This window comes from Bombus fervidus, chromosome 1 (genome assembly GCF_041682495.2).
Source record: "Bombus fervidus isolate BK054 chromosome 1, iyBomFerv1, whole genome shotgun sequence".
NCBI classification, from domain to species: domain Eukaryota; kingdom Metazoa; phylum Arthropoda; class Insecta; order Hymenoptera; family Apidae; genus Bombus; species Bombus fervidus.
This window is the reverse complement of record NC_091517.1, coordinates 19026183-19048290: the sequence shown is the minus strand read 5'-3', so window position 1 is coordinate 19048290 and position 22108 is coordinate 19026183. Positions and strand designations below refer to the sequence as shown.

At 38.4% G+C, this 22108-nt stretch overlaps 1 protein-coding gene across 8 annotated transcripts in view; it reads right to left on the bottom strand.

Moving 5' to 3' along the window:
• Positions 1-22108, bottom strand: part of Ten-a (Teneurin-a transmembrane protein) — a 697656-nt gene that overhangs the window by 5038 nt on the left and 670510 nt on the right. For 6 of the 8 annotated variants that reach the window (XM_074111674.1, XM_072006525.1, XM_074111677.1 and 3 more), the window contains 11 exons: positions 20662-20792; positions 19747-19893; positions 19030-19237; positions 12899-12925; positions 7758-7877; positions 5823-6007; positions 5240-5391; positions 4277-4935; positions 3883-4118; positions 462-3784; positions 113-296 (listed from right to left, as the gene is read on the bottom strand). In XM_074111674.1, the coding sequence (XP_073967775.1) occupies positions 113-296; positions 462-3784; positions 3883-4118; positions 4277-4935; positions 5240-5391; positions 5823-6007; positions 7758-7877; positions 12899-12925; positions 19030-19237; positions 19747-19893; positions 20662-20792 (5372 nt within the window). The remainder of the gene's footprint in view (positions 1-112; positions 297-461; positions 3785-3882; positions 4119-4276; positions 4936-5239; positions 5392-5822; positions 6008-7757; positions 7878-12898; positions 12926-19029; positions 19238-19746; positions 19894-20661; positions 20793-22108) is intronic. The other 2 variants (XM_074111675.1, XM_074111676.1) reach the window with 2 other exon arrangements.

Here is a 22108-nt window from a genome sequence, read left to right as displayed (position 1 = left end):
GATGACTAAGTAGACGCGGTCCACCTTAGAACGCGTCAATATTGACCAAACTAGCTATGCAACCACTAAATCTTCAATAAGGTATCTCTCCTTGAGAGAGGAGTAAGCTTACCAGTTGGTTGGTTTGGTCGGTCTGTGTGTCTAACATCAATAGGATCGTTTCCATTGAACCTGTATAGATGTAGATGAGTCGGAGTGTCCACTCTGTCCAGAACATTCTCCCACAAAGGAGACATCCACTGACCTATCAGTGGATCATAAACTTTGCCGTTTGGCATGTGTACTAAGGACGTTACCTGCGTTGAACAAGATTTATAAAGATGCACTTAAATATAGAATATAAAAATCTTAGATCTTTATCGTTTTTATCATATTACATTAAAATATTATTATTAAAACTATTATTAATCCTATATACATTATATCGTTTAATAATTTTACACTATCCATCTCTAACTTACCTGATCTAAGAGTCCACCACAGAAGTCAACAGGCAAATACAAATAAGGATTCGAGTCATAAACGATATGTCCATAGGGTGATCTCATAATTTCCCTAATGCCTTCGCCATATTGGCTGAAAATCATGATTGGAGTTCCACACTGATCGGTGGCGATATAATATTTATGCCGATAGACTTGAGCGTAAATTAAGTGTCCCCTGTCATCATACACTAATGACATCAGTTTACCATCCCTTGGACTGTAAATCTGGCTGACTTCATGAGGACGTTTCTGATTGTTATAGAAAAATTGGGTGACGTTTCCGTAATTATCTTTCCTAGTAGCCAAACGATCTAGATGATCATAGTAATATCTGACATCGAATCGTCCACGTTTAGTGGCACGAACTAAAAGTCCTTTAGCGTTGTAGTTGAACCTCTCCTCTCTAGCATTCTGCACCACCAAACCTCTGTTATCATATTTATACAATCCTTCACCGAATTTGACAATTCTGTCCAAGCTATTATATTCCATAGGTATAGTGTTCCCTCGATATGTCAATGACAACATATTTCCGTTTGCGTCGTACTTGAATCCCCATGGTTCTTGAGCTTCTACCCCAGTCAGCTGACCATCACAATCCCAGGTGTAATTTTTCACATTGGTGTAAGTGTTAACAGCAACATTGCGCGTATAAGTCCTAGTTTGGTTGATACGATCGCGAGTATCATGTGTGAATTCCATCCTGAAGACCTCCAATTGATGAATCGTCAAAGTTACTTGGGTCTCCAAAAATCTATCATCCGTGATTCTTGAGAACAACGCAGTTCCATCGAACACAGTGGTTTCATTAGGCTGAGGTCTGGTTATCTTGAATTGTCCAATCTGCTCCAGCATACCTGTTCTAGGACTATATGCCATGGTATGAGTCGGAAGTGTCTGGCCACCGATTCTACCCTGTACGTTAATCAATCTGAAGTTTGAATCATAATCGAACGTAAACTTGGCGTTGCTGAGACCAGTCTTTGCACCAAAGTCTATACGTTCCTCAACTAATAAACCAGCGCTGTATTGATAGTCCCACTTGTACTCTACGTCTCGTTCAGAGTGGATAACTTCTGAAGGTAAACCACTTTCTGTGTATCTAATTTCACTCTTTCCATCACCATGGACAACTTCAGCAAGCTGTCCTGAAGTGTGATACCTGTAGACGATACGAGCTCCATCTCCAGGGAATACAGTTTGTAATAAGTTTCCATCGTGACTATAATGTTGAAGGTAGGCTCTGCTGCTGCCTGGTGGAGTGTAGGTCACTCTAAGAAATCCTAGAGAAGCCTGACAGGAAAACGAATGTTTAGTTCCCGATGGGAGGATGATATGACGTAGTCCACCATCATCGTCATATTGTAAGGTGAAATGCCTATCACTGGCCAGGGTAATATTGGATAATACGTTGAAATCGTTGTAGGTATATCGTTTGGTTCCATCCTGATTGCTAGTGACTTCAGCCAATTGTCCGTGCCTATCGTACCCATAAGACTCATCAGAGGGGCCCCATTTCCAGCTTTCTATCCGATTGAATCTATCATATATGATACTGAGGTTGTAACCTTGCTCATGCGGTTGCCAGGTCAGAGGAAGACCAGCAGGGTCAAAGGTAACAGTCAACAATGGATTTCTTGCTTTGTCATAGAATGTTTCTCGCCTGAAAGCTTGTTCGAATTCTACACCAATCACGCGAGTGTCATTTACCCAGATTTCTCTGTTCAAAGTCTGTTGAGTGTGGCTGACATCGCCGACAAGGTTGTAGGTGGTAGTCATTGTGTTGGTTAGTTCACCTAAAGACATCAGTTGGTAGCTCCACATTGGCAACATTTCAGCCTCCACAGGTAGTGCAGCTTCTAGGAGAGGATGTTTTGTAGTGGCTGCACTTAGCACTCTGCCACCACCAGGAAGAAGGACCTCTAGGCTGCTGTTAGTGAATGCGATCGCTTTCTTGATCTTGGTACCATCAGTAATCGTTAACACCTTTGATCTTTCGTTCTTCATCTTGAATTCCACGATTCTCTGCTTATCGCCCTTTGACAAAGCTTGAAGCGGAGCTGATACTTTAACTGATAAACCTTCGTCATCGGATAGATCTGAGAATAGCTTCAATTTTTCACCAGTGGGTAGAATGACGTCAGTAACACGACCCAAACTGTCGTAATTATAGATGTACGTTTCACCGCCTCCTGATCTACTTGTCAGTAATCCAGTTGAACCATCATACGCAAGTGCAATTTCGGCTCTTCCACGTTCAGATAGTTTTTCTAAAAATCCAACTGCAGAAATCTTCAATTCAGACTTGTGATCTTGCGTATTCTCTATAGAATTGACCACGCTACTATAATCCCTTAAGAACTGAATCTTATTTCCAGCACTGTCTCTCACCGTAGACAACTTTCCAAAGCTTGTATTTTTACTATACAAGAACGAATATCGAGTTTTACCAGACGTCAAGTCCTTAGTGGAAATGTGTTGACCATATCGATTAAACACATACACCTCGTTCGATGGTGGGAAAGGAATATGGAACTCTCCACTTTCGTCGTGATTTGGAAGATAGGGTTGTAAGGCAAGGATGTGAAGACTACCCTGATCAGCCACGTGTAGGACGCCATCTGGTGACACGGCTAGAGCAGAAATGGCGGTAAACTTGGCGTTCGACGACAATAAGGTCTCTGTACTACTGGTGTCATCGGTGCATGAACAGCTTTCCAAATCCTTAGTGCTTGGAGTAGTATTATTACATTCACATTGGCCACGCAACCGCTCTTGCTGTTGTCCAGCAAAATGAGACATTTTTCCTGAGCTGTCTACGATCTTGATAGAGTTTACTTTGTGTGAATCACTTTCTGCTATGTAAAGTTCTCCAGTTGGACTGAAACTGACAGCAAGTACAGAACCAAGAACTTCATCGGATTTCTTCAGACTGGTAGTAGTCGTCACATTCACCTTTTTCAGATCACTATCATTGTTGTTTCCATTGCTGTTAGTGTTACTAGTGCAATGCAGGGGCGTTCCAGCTACTACACGAACTTTTAGATCACTGGTGAGTTTCAAAACGAGTCTGTCATCGATGAAGTGAAGAGATCCATCCAGAGGACTTAAGGTTAATCCAGTCGGCCATTGTAGTTGAGCTTGATGAGCAGGTATAGCACCAACGCATGGAGCTGGTGACCAGTGATTATGGTGTCCATGGTGTCCCACTAACGTATGGATGATACCGTGGGGATCTACCGCGCGTATGTTCCTTCCATCAGCAATGTACATGGTCTTGTCGGCAGCGATAGCGATTCCTGTTAATGTTAATTAAAATAGAATTAATTTATCTGTTTACTAGATTAAGAAGATGATAACAGGCGAATGAAAAACTAAAACTTGATCGAAAGTTTACCTTTTGGATGAGCCAATTTGGCACGGATAGCTGGACCTTCGTCACCGCAATGACTTTCGTCGCCAGGAATGCATCTTTCTCCGCTTCCGACGACGGGCTCGATATTGAGGTTAGGATGTTGGACATTCTTCAGCGACAAAGCTTTTAATATTTGATGTTTTTCTGGGTCACTGATATATAAGTGTCCGTCCGCCGGAGAAACGCAGAGATAATATTCGTAAGCCACTTGAGTTGCACTGAAAATACATATTTCAAAGCTCGTTTAGAAATTCGTTAATCTTAGAGATTAATAACACTATTAGACCATTCAGAAAGATTTCAATAAATAATTCGATCTTTCCTCTTTTCCTAAATATCTCTCTTTTCAAATTCCTATATTGCTCCAAACACATACCTCAAAGTCAGAACAGTATATACATTTCCCTCGGGTGTAATCCTGCGGACTAAATTGAAGTCTCCTACATAAATGCTTCCATCTGGGCCACTAGTAAGCGCTACGGGTGTCAACAACCTAGCATCCTTAGCCAAACCATCGCAATCCTGGCACACCAAGCTTCTCTGCAGTCCAGTACCCATTACCACCTTCACTGTGCGAGGGTACTGCTTGAAATGCATCGTGGTACCATCTCCTTTTTGAAGTATGCCTTCGTGGAAGTTGTAGTGATGGTGAATGTCTAAACCCCAGCCTCCTATATCCGAGATATCTACGTCAAAGCCTTGCAACGTGGCTGTTTGTGTCTCCCAAATCACTGCTGGACAAGTGGAGTGTTGATAGCCGATCGAAATTCTCGCCTGTGCCACACCATACACCTTCTGTTTGTAAACGTTTCGCTTGTTCCAGGCGAATGTGTGCGTCAAATTTGGATCTGCCTCGTAGGTCTTCGTGTGCAGTGACCCTTCGATCTCTACGTGCACGTGCACATGCGTCAGCGATTTTGGGATGAATGGCCCGGTCAGCTGCATTCTCACAGTCGATAAGTAACCAGCCGCCTGGCTGCTTTGGTACATCAAGTGTAGATTCGAGCCCGGAATGGCGATGCTCTCCTGGACGATCTGCAAGAAGAAAGGACTCAATGGGATGCTAAGTTGGAGAACGGAAACATTGTGTTTGTCAGAAATTTGGTTCTGGTTTGGATATCTGAATTTTAGAACAGAAAGGGGGACCTGTGTATGAAGTGTGAATATGGGATTATATGATGCATAATAATTGTACGCTAAAGGTTAGGAATTTTGGACGTTTAGGATCAGTAGCCATATTTCGTTTTAATCGTCAAAAATTTGTGAATTACACTGTAAAAAATAAAGTTGGTTTCAAACTTATAATAATTAACGAAGAATATAAGAGAAAATAATTTACCTGACTTTCAGCGAAGACCAAACTTTTGCCTGGAAGGTCGCCCACTTTTTCTGGCATCCAAGTGCTGACGATGATGGGCCTTAACAGCTCGTGATCGTGTTCCAGGCACGGGCCATGCTCGCTAAATAGTCCCATCGATATCCCTGGGGAGCCTATTATATTGTATGCCATAAATGGTAAGGAACTTAAAAACATAAAACACTTAAGGACGGAACAAAGACGGCACACACGAGCAGCAACGGGTCCCTTATAAATTCCTCTTTTTCGCGTTGAAGAAGAATGACGATGAAGCAGTAAACAATTAAATAACATTCATATTTCTCAAATATGAAAAAGAGGAAAAAAAATATAAGAACTGATAAAAAAGAAAACAACAAATTGTAAATAAAGGAATTATTACAAACAACTATTATAAATAGTCATTATAAATACTTATTATAAATAGTCATTCAATTTTTCAAACATTAGACACTTTGGACCACCGTTCATGTTTAACACCAATTGATTCCGTGACACGACAAAACGTGAAAAAAGGTAGAAAAACAAAAAGAAAAGTAAGTAATAATTAGAGATTCATACTTACCGACAGCTGGACTCGGAGGTTGGTTAGATTTATGAGATTCGCCTTCCTCGTTAAGGGTCATCACCACAGGAGGCAGAACCACTATTTGATTCCATGGCACGAATACCGTCCTCGTGAGGGGTTTGAAGGGGCTACGCTGGAACTGAAGCGTCACCGCACCGCCTCCGTTCACCAACACGTCGAACCTAATCGAAGTACGTAAATGCATTTCAAACTATACCTTAGCTTCCGGTATTACATCGGGTTTACGGGCTATGGATGATCGATAAAGGATACGCGTCGCTAGAACCTCTTAACCGTCTCGAAATTCACGATTCTGGGGTTAATTTTAATGTTCAATAGTAACACTCTCCCAATTTATTTTATGGACCAAAAACTCTCGCGAGCGAGTTTGATGTTTTTCGATGTACGCTGAATGAATTTTTGCGAATAGAGAAATTAAATGGAATGTGGATGCTATAGTAAAATACAGAGCTTAAAATCTCCTGTGGCTAAACCTTTGGAAGCTCAAATTGAAATAAACATTTTCAACAATATTTATAACTATATATTCTTTCCCCAACAGCAAAACGCTTTAATCGTCCAAGGAGCTTGTGGATATAAAAATTTCGAACAATATGTGTCCAAACATCGTTACTGGCTTCTCAGGGAATACCCGAGCTATCAGTGCCCTCTATTCAAAATCGTTCCTGTGACTTTCATTTAATCGCGCGTTCTCGTCACGAAGCGACATCGACAGGTGGCAAGCTGAACTATGCCATTGGGTCCAGTTCGCCGCAACTTTTACCTGGACATGTTTGAAATCCGATTTGAAAGTCCTCTGTCGCATTACAAGCACAGAAATCATAGAAACGTTTCGCGTACAAGGGATTCAATCATAAGCCGTACTCGCAATCAAGCAACGACAAACGCGTATTTATCAGACAGTCTAGCTGCAATAACTGCCAATCTATCACGGTCCTGTATTCATTAACTCGCGAATACAACGAGGGAATTCTACCTCGAACTTCTCTTTGGGATTACATGAAACTGCAAGTTAAGGGAGAGAGAGAGAGATGACGCTAATGAGTAAGATAGATAGATAGGTAGAAGCGGAACCGTTATCGTTTCGACGAGTTCAGTCAATGTATAATTTCTCTCACGTTCACAGTTCCACTATATTATGGTAAAATTTTGCCAGCGATCCAACCGGAGGGGGTAGCAAGGGATAGACGCAGGTCAGACTAATCACACAGGTTTGCACGGAGTAATTAGGAAGCTTTCGACATCATTAGCTCGAGCTTTGATGTGGTTTACCAGGCCAACTCCTCCGGCTCCGTGTTTCAGGATTATCCTCGCCAGGATTACTATATACCTGTTTGATATAGGTGTTTCACCATCTACCCATACTCCATCCAGTTTCCCCATACCCTTCATTACAATGCACCCTTGATCCTATTAGGAAGGACGCCCAAGCTGCCATACACGCCCATCAGGCGCAAATACTACTATATTACCCCATATGTTTGTGTATCTATTGATATGCAATTCTGACTTTTCTGTTTCTCCCTTTTTTTTTTTTTTTTTTTTTCAACAGGGGTGAGGATATTGGGTTGGGTTGTTCGATTGGACGGTGTGAACTGATTAAGTACTGATTTGGATTTTGTATAGTGTAAGAATTTGATTTGAATGTGGGTTGGTAGACATGTGTCTGCTGTTCCTTTCATCATCTCCTAGTAATTTTGATATACGAGAATATAGAAATTTGGTACAGAAATTATGTATATAAAATTCCTATCTATGTATGTAGTAATTATATAAAAATTTATTATACGTATATAAGCTGAATTGAAATTGACAATTATCTCTGTGCAGTCAATTGAGTGAATTTCATGTATAATTTCAATCGCTATTTTTTGTGATACAATGTGATACAAAGTAAAAATTAGTACTCACCATCCATCAGCTCTGGTTAACGTGAATCCAAAGCGAGGGTCCCTGTCCACGGATACCCTGATGCCTACTATTCCGATTCCTTGTTCGGTTACAACTTGGCCTCGCATCACCGCAACTCGACTGTTATAAATCAAAGATATATCGAGATCTTTCGAGATCGGATCGTATCGTTGATCCATTGAACCGTGGCACGCTGATTCAAAACATTTCAAATCCTATCGTGTATCAATCAACAGTAATGAAATTCCAATATAAAGAGAAAGAAACTAAAAACATGATCGAAAAAGGTTAAGAGAGAGGGAATATACATATATTACAAATTCTACAATTTTTTTTTGTGTAAAAATAAAAATAGGTTCAACAGGAAAAAGAAAAAAAGAAAATTCTCTGGACTAAAATTTCGATCGTGGAACGCATGTATTCGAAAACAAAGTTGTCGAGAGCGCGAACAATCGATTTTGTCTGTCAAATCAGCTTCCGCGGTCAACGGTTCAATGCGATCCAATATTCTCACTTCGCTGCCAATACAATCCGCAACTCCATTCGAGTCGGCCTTTACCGGCCGCGATAGTTCGCGCAAGAGGAGTTAATGCCACTGGTTGAATCCAAAAGCGATACAAATTGATTTTACAAACGGAACAATGCGCGCGGCATCGCGTGTACGCAGCGAACCCAGATGTCGCCAGCGTCAGTTTCTCGATCATGCTTACAGGTTAGCTGTCGCATCGTATTGGCAACGACGCGGGAACATTTTCTTTCAGTCACATTCACTTTCTTGCAATTTGCATGGTATTTTGTTCATGGTTGCATTCTTTTAAGAGGTTTTGTTCATTTCTTCTTTTTTTGCTTGACTGTGGGTAGTTGTTCTTTTTTTTTAAAAGAGTATCGAGCAGATTGTCAATTCGGGAGCAAAAAAGAACACGATCGTCCTGAGGCAGGATAATAATAATAATAATAATAAATAAAGGGCGGGTAGTAAACTTTCGTGAGAGTAGAACTGCATGCATATATAATCATGTATAAATAGATATGTAATAAAGGCAATGAAAATATGTACGTAATAAGTTTCAGGGCTGGATTATCTGCGATATATAAAAGTTGGAGTATGTTGAAGCTGAATATTTTAAGCGATTTGTGTAATAGTGCTGAATATAATGAGATCGATATAGGTAGGTAAGATAATAATAATAATGATGATAATAATAATATATAGAGAATATGCTGTGAATCGGGTGCATACGTACGCAGCTTGTTATGGGGCGCTGTGTAATGAGCAACGACATTTATGAACGAAGATATTATACACGGTGATTCTTAATTACCCATCTCTATATGTTTGTGAGACACTGATTTAAGTAAAGAACGGAACTGAAAGAAATTATAATATTAATAATCATTTATGATTATTTTATCTATAAAAATTATGCAGATTATATTTAAAGTGCGAACTGTAAAGTTGGAAGCTGCGACTAATTAAAAAATTTACGCCATGTTTGGGGTATCATATTTGTTGGAAAATTGTACAAAAAATTGTTTGATCGGAGAATGCTGTATGAAAACTCAACAATACCTAAAAATCACAATCAGGTTGGTATCAGTGATTAGATATTTTTCATAAATGTCTCTCGCATTTGTAGACTATGGAGAAAGTATTCTATATCCGCAAATAAAAAACATCTTAGAAGACTGAGAAATTCGATAACTTTTCATTCTTGAGACTTAATAATGTATAAAGAAATCAATTATAATAGAACATATGTTTCTTTAAAAGGATAATTATATACTTATAGCTGAAACGAATCACTATAGATTTGTTTTCACATAAAAAAATTCAAATTTAAAATATTTATTGTAAGTTATCCTTGTTAGTTCATTACAGTTCATGAAACGTAAAAACACCTTTAATTTATATAGAATGAGTCTACAGGGGTGTCGAGATATTTACATCTACATTTGCCGATTTTATAATCAAGAAAATAGTTCTAATAAATAATATTAAAACAATAATTTAGTTTTACTTTTATAAACATGTTAAACATCTTATATTTAAACATTCATCATGAAATACTATTCTAATAAAAGCTAATGAAGTTCTCTTAACATTCACAGTGCCCCTTCAAACTCATCTACTGGAATATATTTTCCAAATTATTCTCGCGTAATGAAGAATCATCTTTCCTTTGTCAATTTTAGCAAAATATGAAAATATGATAGTACACGTACAACAAGCTGCATAGATGCATTCGATATATGTATAAATATATATATATATTCATTGGTCCCTAAGGGATTGCGTATGGGGGCATGATTCGTTCTTGGAGGATCCACACATTCCCCCGTGAATCGAAAGTCAGACGATATCTAATTCGTCCAAGGGACAAATGATCGCATCATCGTCCCAGAAAGTGAGCAATGCCGTGCACTTCCGGCTGCGCGCACCGTGCCACCATTCTCGTTCCATCGGCGACTTGGGGATCAAACATTACCGGGGTTCTGATCCTCCAAGTACGAGCATAGCAAGGTGGCAGGCACAGTTGTTACTACTGGTAAAAAAAAAATAAGAATAGAAAATCCAAAAACCAGAGTGAACGGTATATAAAAAGGAAACGCAAATCAGTTTCAATCAAATTGAAAAAAACGTAACGGAAAGAAGAGAGAAACGGATATATATATATATGTACATGATATATCTTGTATATATATATATGTAGATCAATTTCGAGACACACCGACATCTGGCGGCGGATACTGAACCTAGATGTGTGCAAGACTGAATAATAGAAACGTAGAAAAAGAAAGAAAAATAGTAAAGAAAGAAAAATCAAAGAATGACGGTATCTCGATAGAGAGATCGCGCGATACACCGACGCAATGCCGAATTCTATCTCTCTTTGCTTGGAAATTTTCCCTCCATCTAGGTCAGCGATACGACGGTTATCTAAGTTATCTTTCATCGCGCCATATTTCTTTTCCTCCCGCGCGCGCTCACTTTCAAACGTGTCAACGACTTTCCTCTTTTCTGCCTCCTCTTTTTTCTTCTTTCTCGTTTTGAAAACTTTTCTGTGGTTCAGATACTCGTCCGTTTCTCATTCTCGAATAAAATAACATGTTCTCGAACGATTTCAAATGATCTCTTGATTCTTGTTCTTTTCAAAACGTTCGTATAAAATTGAAACACTCGAACCGCGAGGTTATGCGATATTAATCGAAGGAAATTTTTCGCTGTCTTCTAATTTTTAAGAAATTATTTCCGGTTTTTGACGTGAACCATGGACGGATACGGACGAATCGATTTTCTCCAAAAGAGGGTTTCTGTCGTGTTCTGGTATGAGATATAACTTTCGGTGGGTAGATAGCACGGATCGGTTAAAGACAGACACAGGGCTTTTGGTGTAACGGGGTTATTGGCACATTGTAGACAGGTGATAACAGACGTAGACAAGGGACAAGAGAGGGAATGGTCGTTCGGGTCCTTCGTATCATATCCTGTATCATAAAGCTGTGTGTTGAACGGTTCCGATTTCGTAATTATTGCCGATCCGTCGATTCGGAACAATATAACGTGATGTGAACACGTTTTCTCATTCTCATTTTCATCGTTTATATATATATATTTTTTTTTTATTTGATTTTGTACCACGATTTTGTATCTCCTCTACCGCATATGTATGTATATATATATATGTTGATAATAATGATGTATAATATTTTATATCATCAATTTATCTCGACAAACGACGGAAAGGAACAATTGAACAAAAAAATGGAACGCAAGAATATATATGTCTTTGACGCAAGAGGCGCGCAATAAAGTCAGCGTTCGTGTATAAGATGCTAGGGGACAAAAAGTCACTAGAAACAAATTCGACAAGGGGTTATGAAATACACAACGTACATAAAAAAGTGCAAGCCTGGCAACACAAAAAACAACACAAGACCAGACAGGATATATATCGTTACGTAAAAAAGTACACGATTCTCAAACATACTATTACTTGGTTTGTAGCCGGTTACGGTATATATCAGGGCGATCATAGTAATAGTAGCTAAGAACTCAGCGCTAAACAGGACAAGATGACAATACATAAACAGAACAACAGAGAAGGAAAGAAACAGAATAAAGAGAGAAGTAGAGAGAAGGGCGGACAACGGCAGGATTATAGACAACGATCATCCGACGACATATCACAGATAACACAGAGACACTTCGATACGATTATACTTTCAATGTAGGTGTGAAGAGAGTGCTCGACCCTTTGGCTGTGGCGATACGTTCACGCGATTTCGATTGATTTTAAATTTTCCTCGTTTGAAGGCTATCGGTAAAGTAGATTCGTTTTGTTATCGACCCGTCAAAGTTCCTAGATTAAAGGCGAAACAAATGCGATTTAGTTTTCGAATTTTGGTATCGTTACAGGGCTACAACTCAACTGCTAAACGAATCAGCGTAAATTTTGTTCGATTATCAAATACTCGAATTCCCTGTGTCGTACAAAAGTGATATTAACGAAGCTGGACCATCGAACCTCGTCGAAATTTGTTTTTCACGCGAACAGTAAGCGGCAGCCGTCGAGTCGGAGATGACAGAAACAAATACGCAGGTAGACAGGTAAAAAGGTAGCGACGGAACTAAAAAATGACAGAGCGACAGAATGGAAAGAAGAGAGGAAAACGATAGACAGGCGATTAAAAACGGAGTATAGAGGGGTTGAAAGGGCGGAGAGACGAGTCAAATAAGCGAGGTATGATCAAACACTGGCAAACATAATTGGTAACGTAACTGAATCGATAACAGGCTGAACCAGGGTCGATAGAATAGAAGAAATATAAAGAGCTTTGAAAAAGACCAACAGGGAATATATATAGAGTAGTATAGAGACAAAAACAATAACTGAAACGGAGAAAGAGAGAAAAAGAGAGACGTGATACGCAGGCTAAGGGTATGAACATACGTATACATATATAGATAGATTACATATAATGGGACATACGAAAAAACATGTAAGATGAATGTTACGAGCGAAACGAGCAAATAGAAGGTAATTTTTTCTTGCTTTTTTCTTTCATTAAAAAAAAATTCTGTTTTTTTTTTTCTTTTGGATTAATGAACGATTAGCGAGAGAGCTTGAGCTGCAACTTACCGCGGTGTAAAGGAACTCCAGAACGTACTACGTGTGGGAAAAAACCAACGAGAAGAAAGGGCGTTACCACGGTCACAGAACCCGCGTTTGCGGGCAAAAAAACGGACGCGCGTACGCAGCATTGCGCGAGCAATCGTCTATTTCGCATAATCATACCTTATTGACTTTATTCCCTTTTTCTTGCATCGTTTTTCATTTATGCATTTCAAATTTTCGCGCCATCGCGGCATAACCGTTTCGATATACCGAACCTCGATTCCCTCTCAACGATTGTTTCGATCGGAGGTTAACTTCCGAAGGTTCATCCCCACTACACATCCTAGACATCTCCCCCACCCCCATTGCACGTTCGCGCCAAGTTTGATCGTGTACGCGCGAATCTCGCGGCGAAAATCGAATGCTCTATCGCAATGTTCCGCACGCCGTTACAGAAACAATAGACGTAGACACACACTAATCAAGCGTACCCATCACACACGCGATCTTCGCCAGTCACGCAACATGAACGCAGTCACTCACAGACTCATCCAACATAGAGTGGTAATACACGTGACAGACACAAGTTGGAAACTACGCACACACATCTGTATATATACGACGATTATACACGTGTATATAATATATATATATGTATGTATATATAATAATATCCATATATAAGTAAATATATATATGTATATGTAATATATAAAGGCAGAGTAAAGAGAGAAAGAGATGGAGAGCTCCAGCGCGTCTTCGCGTGATCGATGCATTTGGAACGGGTACTGCACACGCGTTAACGAGACATGGCCGTCGTCGTTTCGTTTGGAATCCAACATCGACGTCGATTCGAGATTCGTCCCGTATCGAGGGAGTCACGAGTAACGGGTGTCGCACGAAGGATCCTCTTATCGCGTCGCTCATCGAAGCCGAGCCTCGAACTGACAATGAGGAGAGATTCCATCGGAGCTTGGACTGCCATGTTGGCAGACGATCTTCGAATATTGATTACGCTCTGTCCGAGCAATCCCGATGCCAACCTGAATTTCTGATTCACCGGGATACTTGTATGCAGTCTGTACGCTCGAGATTCCATAGAAAGTGGTGGGGAGAATTAGCGTTCTCTGGGTCGTTTCTAATGAAACGACCCTTCTTTCTTTCTTTCGCTTCACGAATGATCCAAATTAATTTCATACTATGATACAAACTGCAAGTCCTACTCTACACCTTTTAATTTTATATTTTTACCAGAAAGGAGAAAGTAGTATGATTGGAAAACGGTGATTCTATGTAGAGATAAATCAAACTTAAGAAACGAGTATGCTTCGCCTTGGCGGGAATTTTGAATATTGATACTGATTGATTGATCATTGAATATTTGATAGAAGTTATTTAATTGATCGTGACTATCCTGAATTTTGAACTAATAAATGTCGATATTGAACGTACTTCGGAACGTTATAATTGATTGTAACTCATTTATGAAAGCTTGAAAAAATGATAGAAGATGATTCTATTAAGTTTAACGAAATTCGTGCATTTGATTTTATGTATGTAATTATATATTGTCATCATTTTTAAGTTAATTTTATTGTCAACTCCACAAATTATTATATTTGTGTAAATGTATCAAAGATAAATGTTAAAAAACAAATCATTCACAAGGGGTTTCATGTTTTACATCAGCATTCAAATGTTTGTCATAAAAAGAACAAATAAGGTCAAATAAAATTCCTTCATGTAATATGCATCAATAAATATATGAAATTTTGAAATAGAATTAATGTTTGAACTAAGCATAAGATATAAAAAGATAGAAGCTGTAGGTTGCAATGTTGTGAATTTGAAGAAAAATAAAGCTCGTGTTATTATACAAATATTTTTTTCGACCACTTTCCTATGCTTTCATTAATTGTAAGAAGAAAAGCTTACCTCAATTCCTAAAATTACCTTGTAAACCACAATTTCTTTGTTCGTTGCACAAAATATTTATATATTTAATTAGGATGTTTTTCATCTAGTTACCATATCTTTTTAAGTACGTCGTTCTGTCAAAGTTAAAATTTTCTCTCTGAAACAACTAAATAAAAATCTAAGTAAAAAATACAAAATAAAAGCCATTTTAATCAAATGCAAAAACAGACAGTCTGGTTGTAACAATTTTTTTCCTCGTGCGTTGATATGTTTTATTTACAAAGAATCATTCTCGTCTCCAACCATAATTTACATATTAATTTCATATCCTTTAGTTCTTTAAAGTACCCTCACCATAAAAAGAGATTCTAATTCTAATATCGTTTCAAATGCAGACTGTACAAAGCTTATACCATTCTTCCAACCGGTGAAACACGTACGCGTAGCCTCCCAAGCAGAGTAGTTGCGTATGTAAAGCACATACAAAAAAAAAGAAAAAAAATTTTATCCATATAGATCGAAGTGGAAGAAGCGTTTCAAGGCGGCAGCAAGGGTGCTCGGAGAAAGTCGGTGATCAATACCGCGACGAAACAATGGGCGCTACAACAGGACCAAACAAACTTCCGTTCCGCTCTCCGTACGTCTCTTTCTCGGACACACACGGAACTATCGTGTATCATACGCAGAACGTTCGATTTCGTGGTGTTGAACTGCTAGTGGACGAGCGAGAAAAGCGACCGAACCGCGACAGATTTCAAACTTGTGTCTACCATTTCTAGAAATAATTTTACTCGTGGGCGATCGACTCTCGGAATTCGTTGTTTCTTTCTATCGATGTTCCCTCGTACTAAAATAATTCAAGAAAAAGTAACAACAGATTGTAGTCTGACATTTGTATCGAAATATCTGCGGATAAAAACCGCGACTCGACCGCCCTCGTGCGCTTTATCTATGAATCTCCCATTGTCGGTGAACTGCTTAAACAAATGGCCGAAAATAGCTGGTAAGTCACAAGAGAAATTTGGAAAACGACACGGTCTGCTTGTCGCGTTACCGTTCAAAGGTTAAGTATTACTCTGTTCGTATAACGCGCTTGTTTTACGGAAAAACGTGATGCCTAGAAGCTGTATATTGAAAAAAAAAAAAAAAAAAGAAAAAACTTCGCACGGATAACTTAATCCACTAACCGACCGAGAATACCGAAAATTCAGTCTCTCGAATATTTTCTCCGTGTGCAGACTTTTTTTATTCAATTTCTTTGTCTCTTTTTCATCTTTTTTCTGTCTTTTTTTTTCTTTCGACAGAATTTTGGTCTGTACTTCACAGTCTGTACGTAGAACGGAGCCTCTTTCGGTCTTCGGCTGTAGGGTGAATGGTGATCTGGTGGTGGCAAGGGTACACACAGAGGATAAACACTAGACAAAATACACGAATCCCCCGAAATACGCTCGCTGCCGCTGCGATGCGTCGGTCAGCACGCGTCCCGAGCAAATCTTCATCAGTGTCGAACAAAGGATGCTGACCGTGAACGCGCCCGATCAAATTTCTCGCTTTTATTCGCTCAGCGAATTACCAAAGTGACGTATATTCGCGATATACTTCGATGAAACTATTACTCCTTTATCTACATCTACATGTTACAAGTAACAGATGAATATACTGTTCGTAAACAGAATGGTTTTTTTTATTTCGGAGGTTATGTGATACAAAGGATAATTCTACCAATGCTTGGAAAATGAAACATTGGTTTGTTGAGTTAATAGATGGATTCGAAGTGTATTATACGTCTTGAAATTGAGTGAAGGGTTTCAGTAAAAGGAGTTCTACAATTATTTGGTTCATTCAAAATACACGCTGGAGCATCATCTCCGAGGCTGATTGTTCGCAAAGCTATATTTATAATATTGGCAAGTTTCAAAATTAGGTTAGCTTAACAATGGGATAAAATTCGTTTGTTGCAACGGTAGACGACGATTGGATAGCATTGAAACTGTACGTAAAGTAATTTTTATTCTATATGGTTACTTATAAAGTTACTAGATAGCATTATTCTCTCGTTTCACCCTATGTTCGCTTTACGTCTATTTCAAATTCCCTAGCTATTCAGCAAAGCAAACAGTTTTGAAACTCATTTATCAAAACCCCTTCACTATTCTTAAGACACAGAGAAAACACATATTTTGTTATTTTATCAAACGATAAGTTACTAAAGCAAATATCAATGATTTAGTTTCATAAGGTGAAGAAGATTTGCAAAACGCGATTGCTTGGAGGAACCTTCGCGAATTCACCTCGCGAGACAAGATTCGTAGCGTGGCATGAAACAGGACTAAACTGCTAGCAATTAATATCAGATGCACGCGAGGAAGCTCCTTTGATCGACAATGCTTCCGAGATGATCACTGACGCGTTCGGCATTCGGGGGAGGGAGAGGGTGAAACACGAGGAATAGGATGGTTAGAGGGTTGGCAGGGTTGTCACCCACCGGGGGCTCTCTTGATAATTCAGCTGTCACGGATATACCGGATTGTTTGGCATGGCGGTGCAAGTAAATCTGATTCAATCTTTTTTTCTTCTTTTCCACTCTTTTTTTCGACACTGAAAAATTGCTCACGATGGGGAAAACGCTACTCGAGTGCAAGAAAACAGTTTAACGAAACAATTCCCTTAAATAATTCCTTTTCTATTGTAATCTTCTATGTTTCGAAATATTTGGAGAAAAAAAGGAAAAAAAAGCAAAACGACTGAAGACAAATATTTGTAAACTGAAGTGTGATAATATTTGACAACTATTGTAATATATAAATCGCTACAAAAAATATTTCCTTTTTCTTCTTTAATAATCCATGTAATATTTGAAGAATCTAAAGATATTGATAATTTAGAACTTTGATAATTTTATCGTAACAGATCGATACGAAAGGGGAGTTTGCCGAAAGTTATGCAACGAACAATTTTCCTATGGTATTTGACTATTTTGCCCCATCGTGAAGCTTCGTCGGTAAAAATGGACCACGTAAACAAAACTCTTCGGCGGAACCATCGTCCGTGTGTGATCAGACACGTTACGCTTCTCGAATGATACGATGTGCTTCTCTCACGTTTTTTTTTTTTTGCATGTATATATAACACATACTGCACATATGTGTATACATATATTCTTCGGGCTTTTTTTTACGTGAAACACATCGTTAACGTACCGTACGGGCAAACAAAAACAATGTCCCTTCTGAATGAAATCAATGATCTGCGCAGTTCTCGTGGATGATAAAAACGAGGAAAGTAACAGCCGCGTAATATGTCAAACGCATTCGAAAAATGTAAAAGGCCAGAAACTATGACACGCAGCTATGCTATACGTTTCTTTTTTTCTGTTTGTTCTTTTCTTTTCTTTTTCATTAGTTAAACGGTACGTGTAGGTATCGACGACTATCGAACGAGCCAGACGTTGTTATGATTGAAAATTAATCTTTCCTGGATTTTTCCATTTTATCTCGTTGGATACTCGAAAGGGAATAATTAAATGTTTCCTGCAGTATCTAGTTTTGAGGATCGAAGAAATTCGTTACTATTGAATAAAACATTCCGACATTTATATTTTTCAATTTCTAAAGATATGGATGTATCTTTTTTTAAGAATTGTGCGTCGATAGTGGCAATGCTAGTTTAAAAAATATATTTTCTTTTTGAATATTTAAAATACAGAGATTCTCCCATGGTATGCATATGTGTCAATGACAAATATATCAATGCAATACAAGAATGGAATATTTTTAATATTTCAAGGATAAATTAAACCCTCTATTTAACATGGAAATAGATTTCACTAGTTTCTAGTAATTACAAAGACAAACGTTCTATTCTCTGACAACTTCAAATATTCACTTCAACTTTCAAATATTTCCACTAATTAACTCTGATTACAAAATTCTTAATTATCAAAAGCTTAAAAGTCTGTGACACATTCAAACCTTCCCTTTCATGTCCCTTCTTGCTTCTCGCCGATATAATCAATACAATTTTTCTATTGAATCAGTTAATGAAAGAGATTTTTCTTAGAAACCGTAGAAAAATTCAATGCACTTGATGTCATGTCAACGACTCGCTCGTTCTTCTAAACGCAATTATATCCTGTTAGACGTCGTAAAAATAAAGTATATATAACTAAGCGTTCCTCTATAAATATTAGAATGATTGACTGAATGTAGAACCGTGTGAGAAGAAGTGGTCGATCTTACCTTTCGGTGTACTCGTTCATATGAGCGTAGCTTTGTACGCTGTTCTCCTCAACGAGGAATTTCACGCGCTGGTAAAAGGACGCGGTCACGCTGGGCGGTTGTTTGCGGAGAAGGACGTCCACGGGATTATTACTAGTAAGGCACATGATATGCTCTGCGCAAGCTGCGTGCGAGCAACACTCGCTGTCAGAACAGTCCATCATGCCATCTAAGAAACATTACTCCTTATATCAAACGTTCACTGAATATAGATATTAAGAAATTATCGTTTAATTTTAATTTTGAACTTGAAATTCTTCAGGTATTTTTAGCTATGTTAGAGCTGTTTAGGAAGTTCGTAATTTTATTGGAATTCTATAGGAATTTTGGAATCACCTTAGAAATTTTTGGAACTTTAGGAATTTGCAAGATATCAAAAGAACGTGTATTTAATTTTACTAAAGTCTTTGAATCTTCCGTCAGAATTAAAAAAATTTCTTAGTCTTCAGGACGATAGGAAAAAATTAGATATTACTGTAATAGAAGATATTTGAATAGCCTTTAAGGTTGTTCCACAATGAGACACCTATATTTTCTATAAATATTTGCCTTCGTTTTGTTTAGATTAGATCAAAATAGGTGAAATAGTAAAGCAGTAGAAAAAGTATATATTATGAAAAATTACACGATTATAATTGCTTTGGTATTTCTTTCTACTTATAATATTTATACACTCACCCTGATCGTTGTCAATAAAGTCATTACATTCCATTTCGAGTCGTATGCTGCAATCCCTTCCCGCCCAGCCGGTTGAACATCCGCAACTATATTCGCCATCTTGCAGAGTGCACAGTCCGTGGCGACTGCATCCGTTCTCGCATCCAGCTGTCAAGGGAACGGCGTGAATGTTTTAATTGAAGATATCGGGCAACGATCGGAGCTAATTGAAAATCGATACTAGCCCCGTGTTGGGAGAATAAACGATACATGCGATTCCATGAAAGAATATATCTCGCGATAGAGGAAATAACTTTTTGATAGGAACAATTCTTGTATAGTTTTAATTAACATTTGGTTGATATAACGTTACAATATAAATTACTTGAGTCAAATATAGTTTTGATCGATCAAACTCCTATCAGTATCCTACAGTATATACATACATATATAGTTGTATAACGTAGTAAATGAAATCTTAGGTAATTAAAAAAATACATAAATAATTATATAAAAATAAGTGAAATAACAGTATTGGGATAGCACCTATTTGTTATGTGAAAATCATTTCTACTTGTAAGTATAAATTATAATCGAACGACAGTTTCTTACTGTTCTGTCTGACGAAGTATCGACCTCCTCTACTTAAGTCTCTTTATAACTAGATCTATGTAGTTTTACTCTTATACAATCTATCTTTAGAATGATATCATTTCTCGAATCTACTGCCATAATTACGAGTATCATCGGAAACAATCAATAACGATAAAATAACAGCAATAACAGTAATAAAAATAACAAAGTAATGACATTGAATATCCGGAGTCCTTGATCCGCGATTATATCAACGTTTCACAATTACCATTTCATGGGGACAAATGGAAAGATCATGAATTTAAACGGCGTCACCGGCGATGCCATTAATATTTTACTTACGCAACGTGCAATGTCGCCCGTTCCATCCCTGACTGCAAACGCAAGTTCCATTTTTGCATTGGCCATGTTCCGCACAGCGTGCATCGCACGGTTTTTGATCGCACTTGGTTCCAGTCCAATCGTCGTTGCACCTAAAAATTACATATTTTTCAGGTACTCAAACTCCAAACCTCTTTTTTTTCCTGTAGTCTATGGTTACTTTAATTTACGTTACGTTAACGTTTTCCAATTTAATATTGACACCAATTTTTAGATACCATCATATCCAACTATTTATTAAATTTTTAATCTTCTTCCTCAGAGACAGGCGAAAATCGACTTTTGAAGGCGCAACATACACTTCAAGACCAATGTTCCGAAGGCGTCCTGCACAATTTCTGAAGAAAAATGCGCTCAGCTTTATCGTCCAAATGCAAAATTGATTTCCTCCGCGCGGAACCCTTCAGGAAAGCGGGAAAAAGACACGGATTCCGGCAAGTTCCGAACTCGTCCTGCCGCGGTGGGAACTTTTTGCGCTTACGGACGCTCTTTCACGGGACAAGAGAGGAGAGGGAGACGAGAAAGGCGTCAACTTTAGAATATGAGAAAGGAGATCTTCTTTCGTGTCCTTGATTCTGACAAAGGAACGTCGGGAAGGTAGGGCGGTCCTTCGAGTAGTGATAAGTTGGCGGCCACCCCTAAGATAGAGCCTTTTTCTCGCAATTTTTCACCTCCTTAGCCTCGACTTTCCTGCCTCCGATCTCGTCGGCAATTTACTCATTTTTAGCCTCTACGCTCTAACGCCACCTCCTCTCCTTGTCCCTGCTTAGGATTCCAACATTTTGCGATTTTTCTCCTCTTTTTTTTCTCTCTTAACCGTTGCTAACTTGTCGTGATAAACTCGGTCGAAGAATCTTTGAATGTCTTGCAGGTATATTTTAAGTGAGGAGTAGATGGATCTGAATTAATCAGACTGTTGTGAAAGTTGGCGTTTCGTGGAACAGGATTCCGAAGACGGGAATGTTGGAATAAAGAAAATAGCTCGATGGGAGGAAGAAAGAAATACTGGAATCTCGAGTAAGGTTGTATGTAAAAAAATAAAATAACGGAGCAATTTCCAAGTTGCTAAAATTCTGTTGTATAAATTAATGAAAGAAGGATCGGCAACGTTTATAATTTGTTTCCTATGCAAAGAAAAATATTAACTCACGTAAACTCATTTAAAATTCTATTTCCATGAATTGGAAATTACCTAGGAATGATTTCAATATGAACCTTCTAACCCTCGCAAAATTTCTCTTGCCAAATACCCGAAAAGTTACACGGTAGGTAACCGAAATCGCGATAAAATAAATCTTGCTGACTTAACCCATACAGCAAGGAACGAGGTTAAAGAGCAAAGGCCAGAAGGATACGCATCACTTTTCGTACTGAATACGGAAACGCGTCCAGGTAACCCAATTCAAAT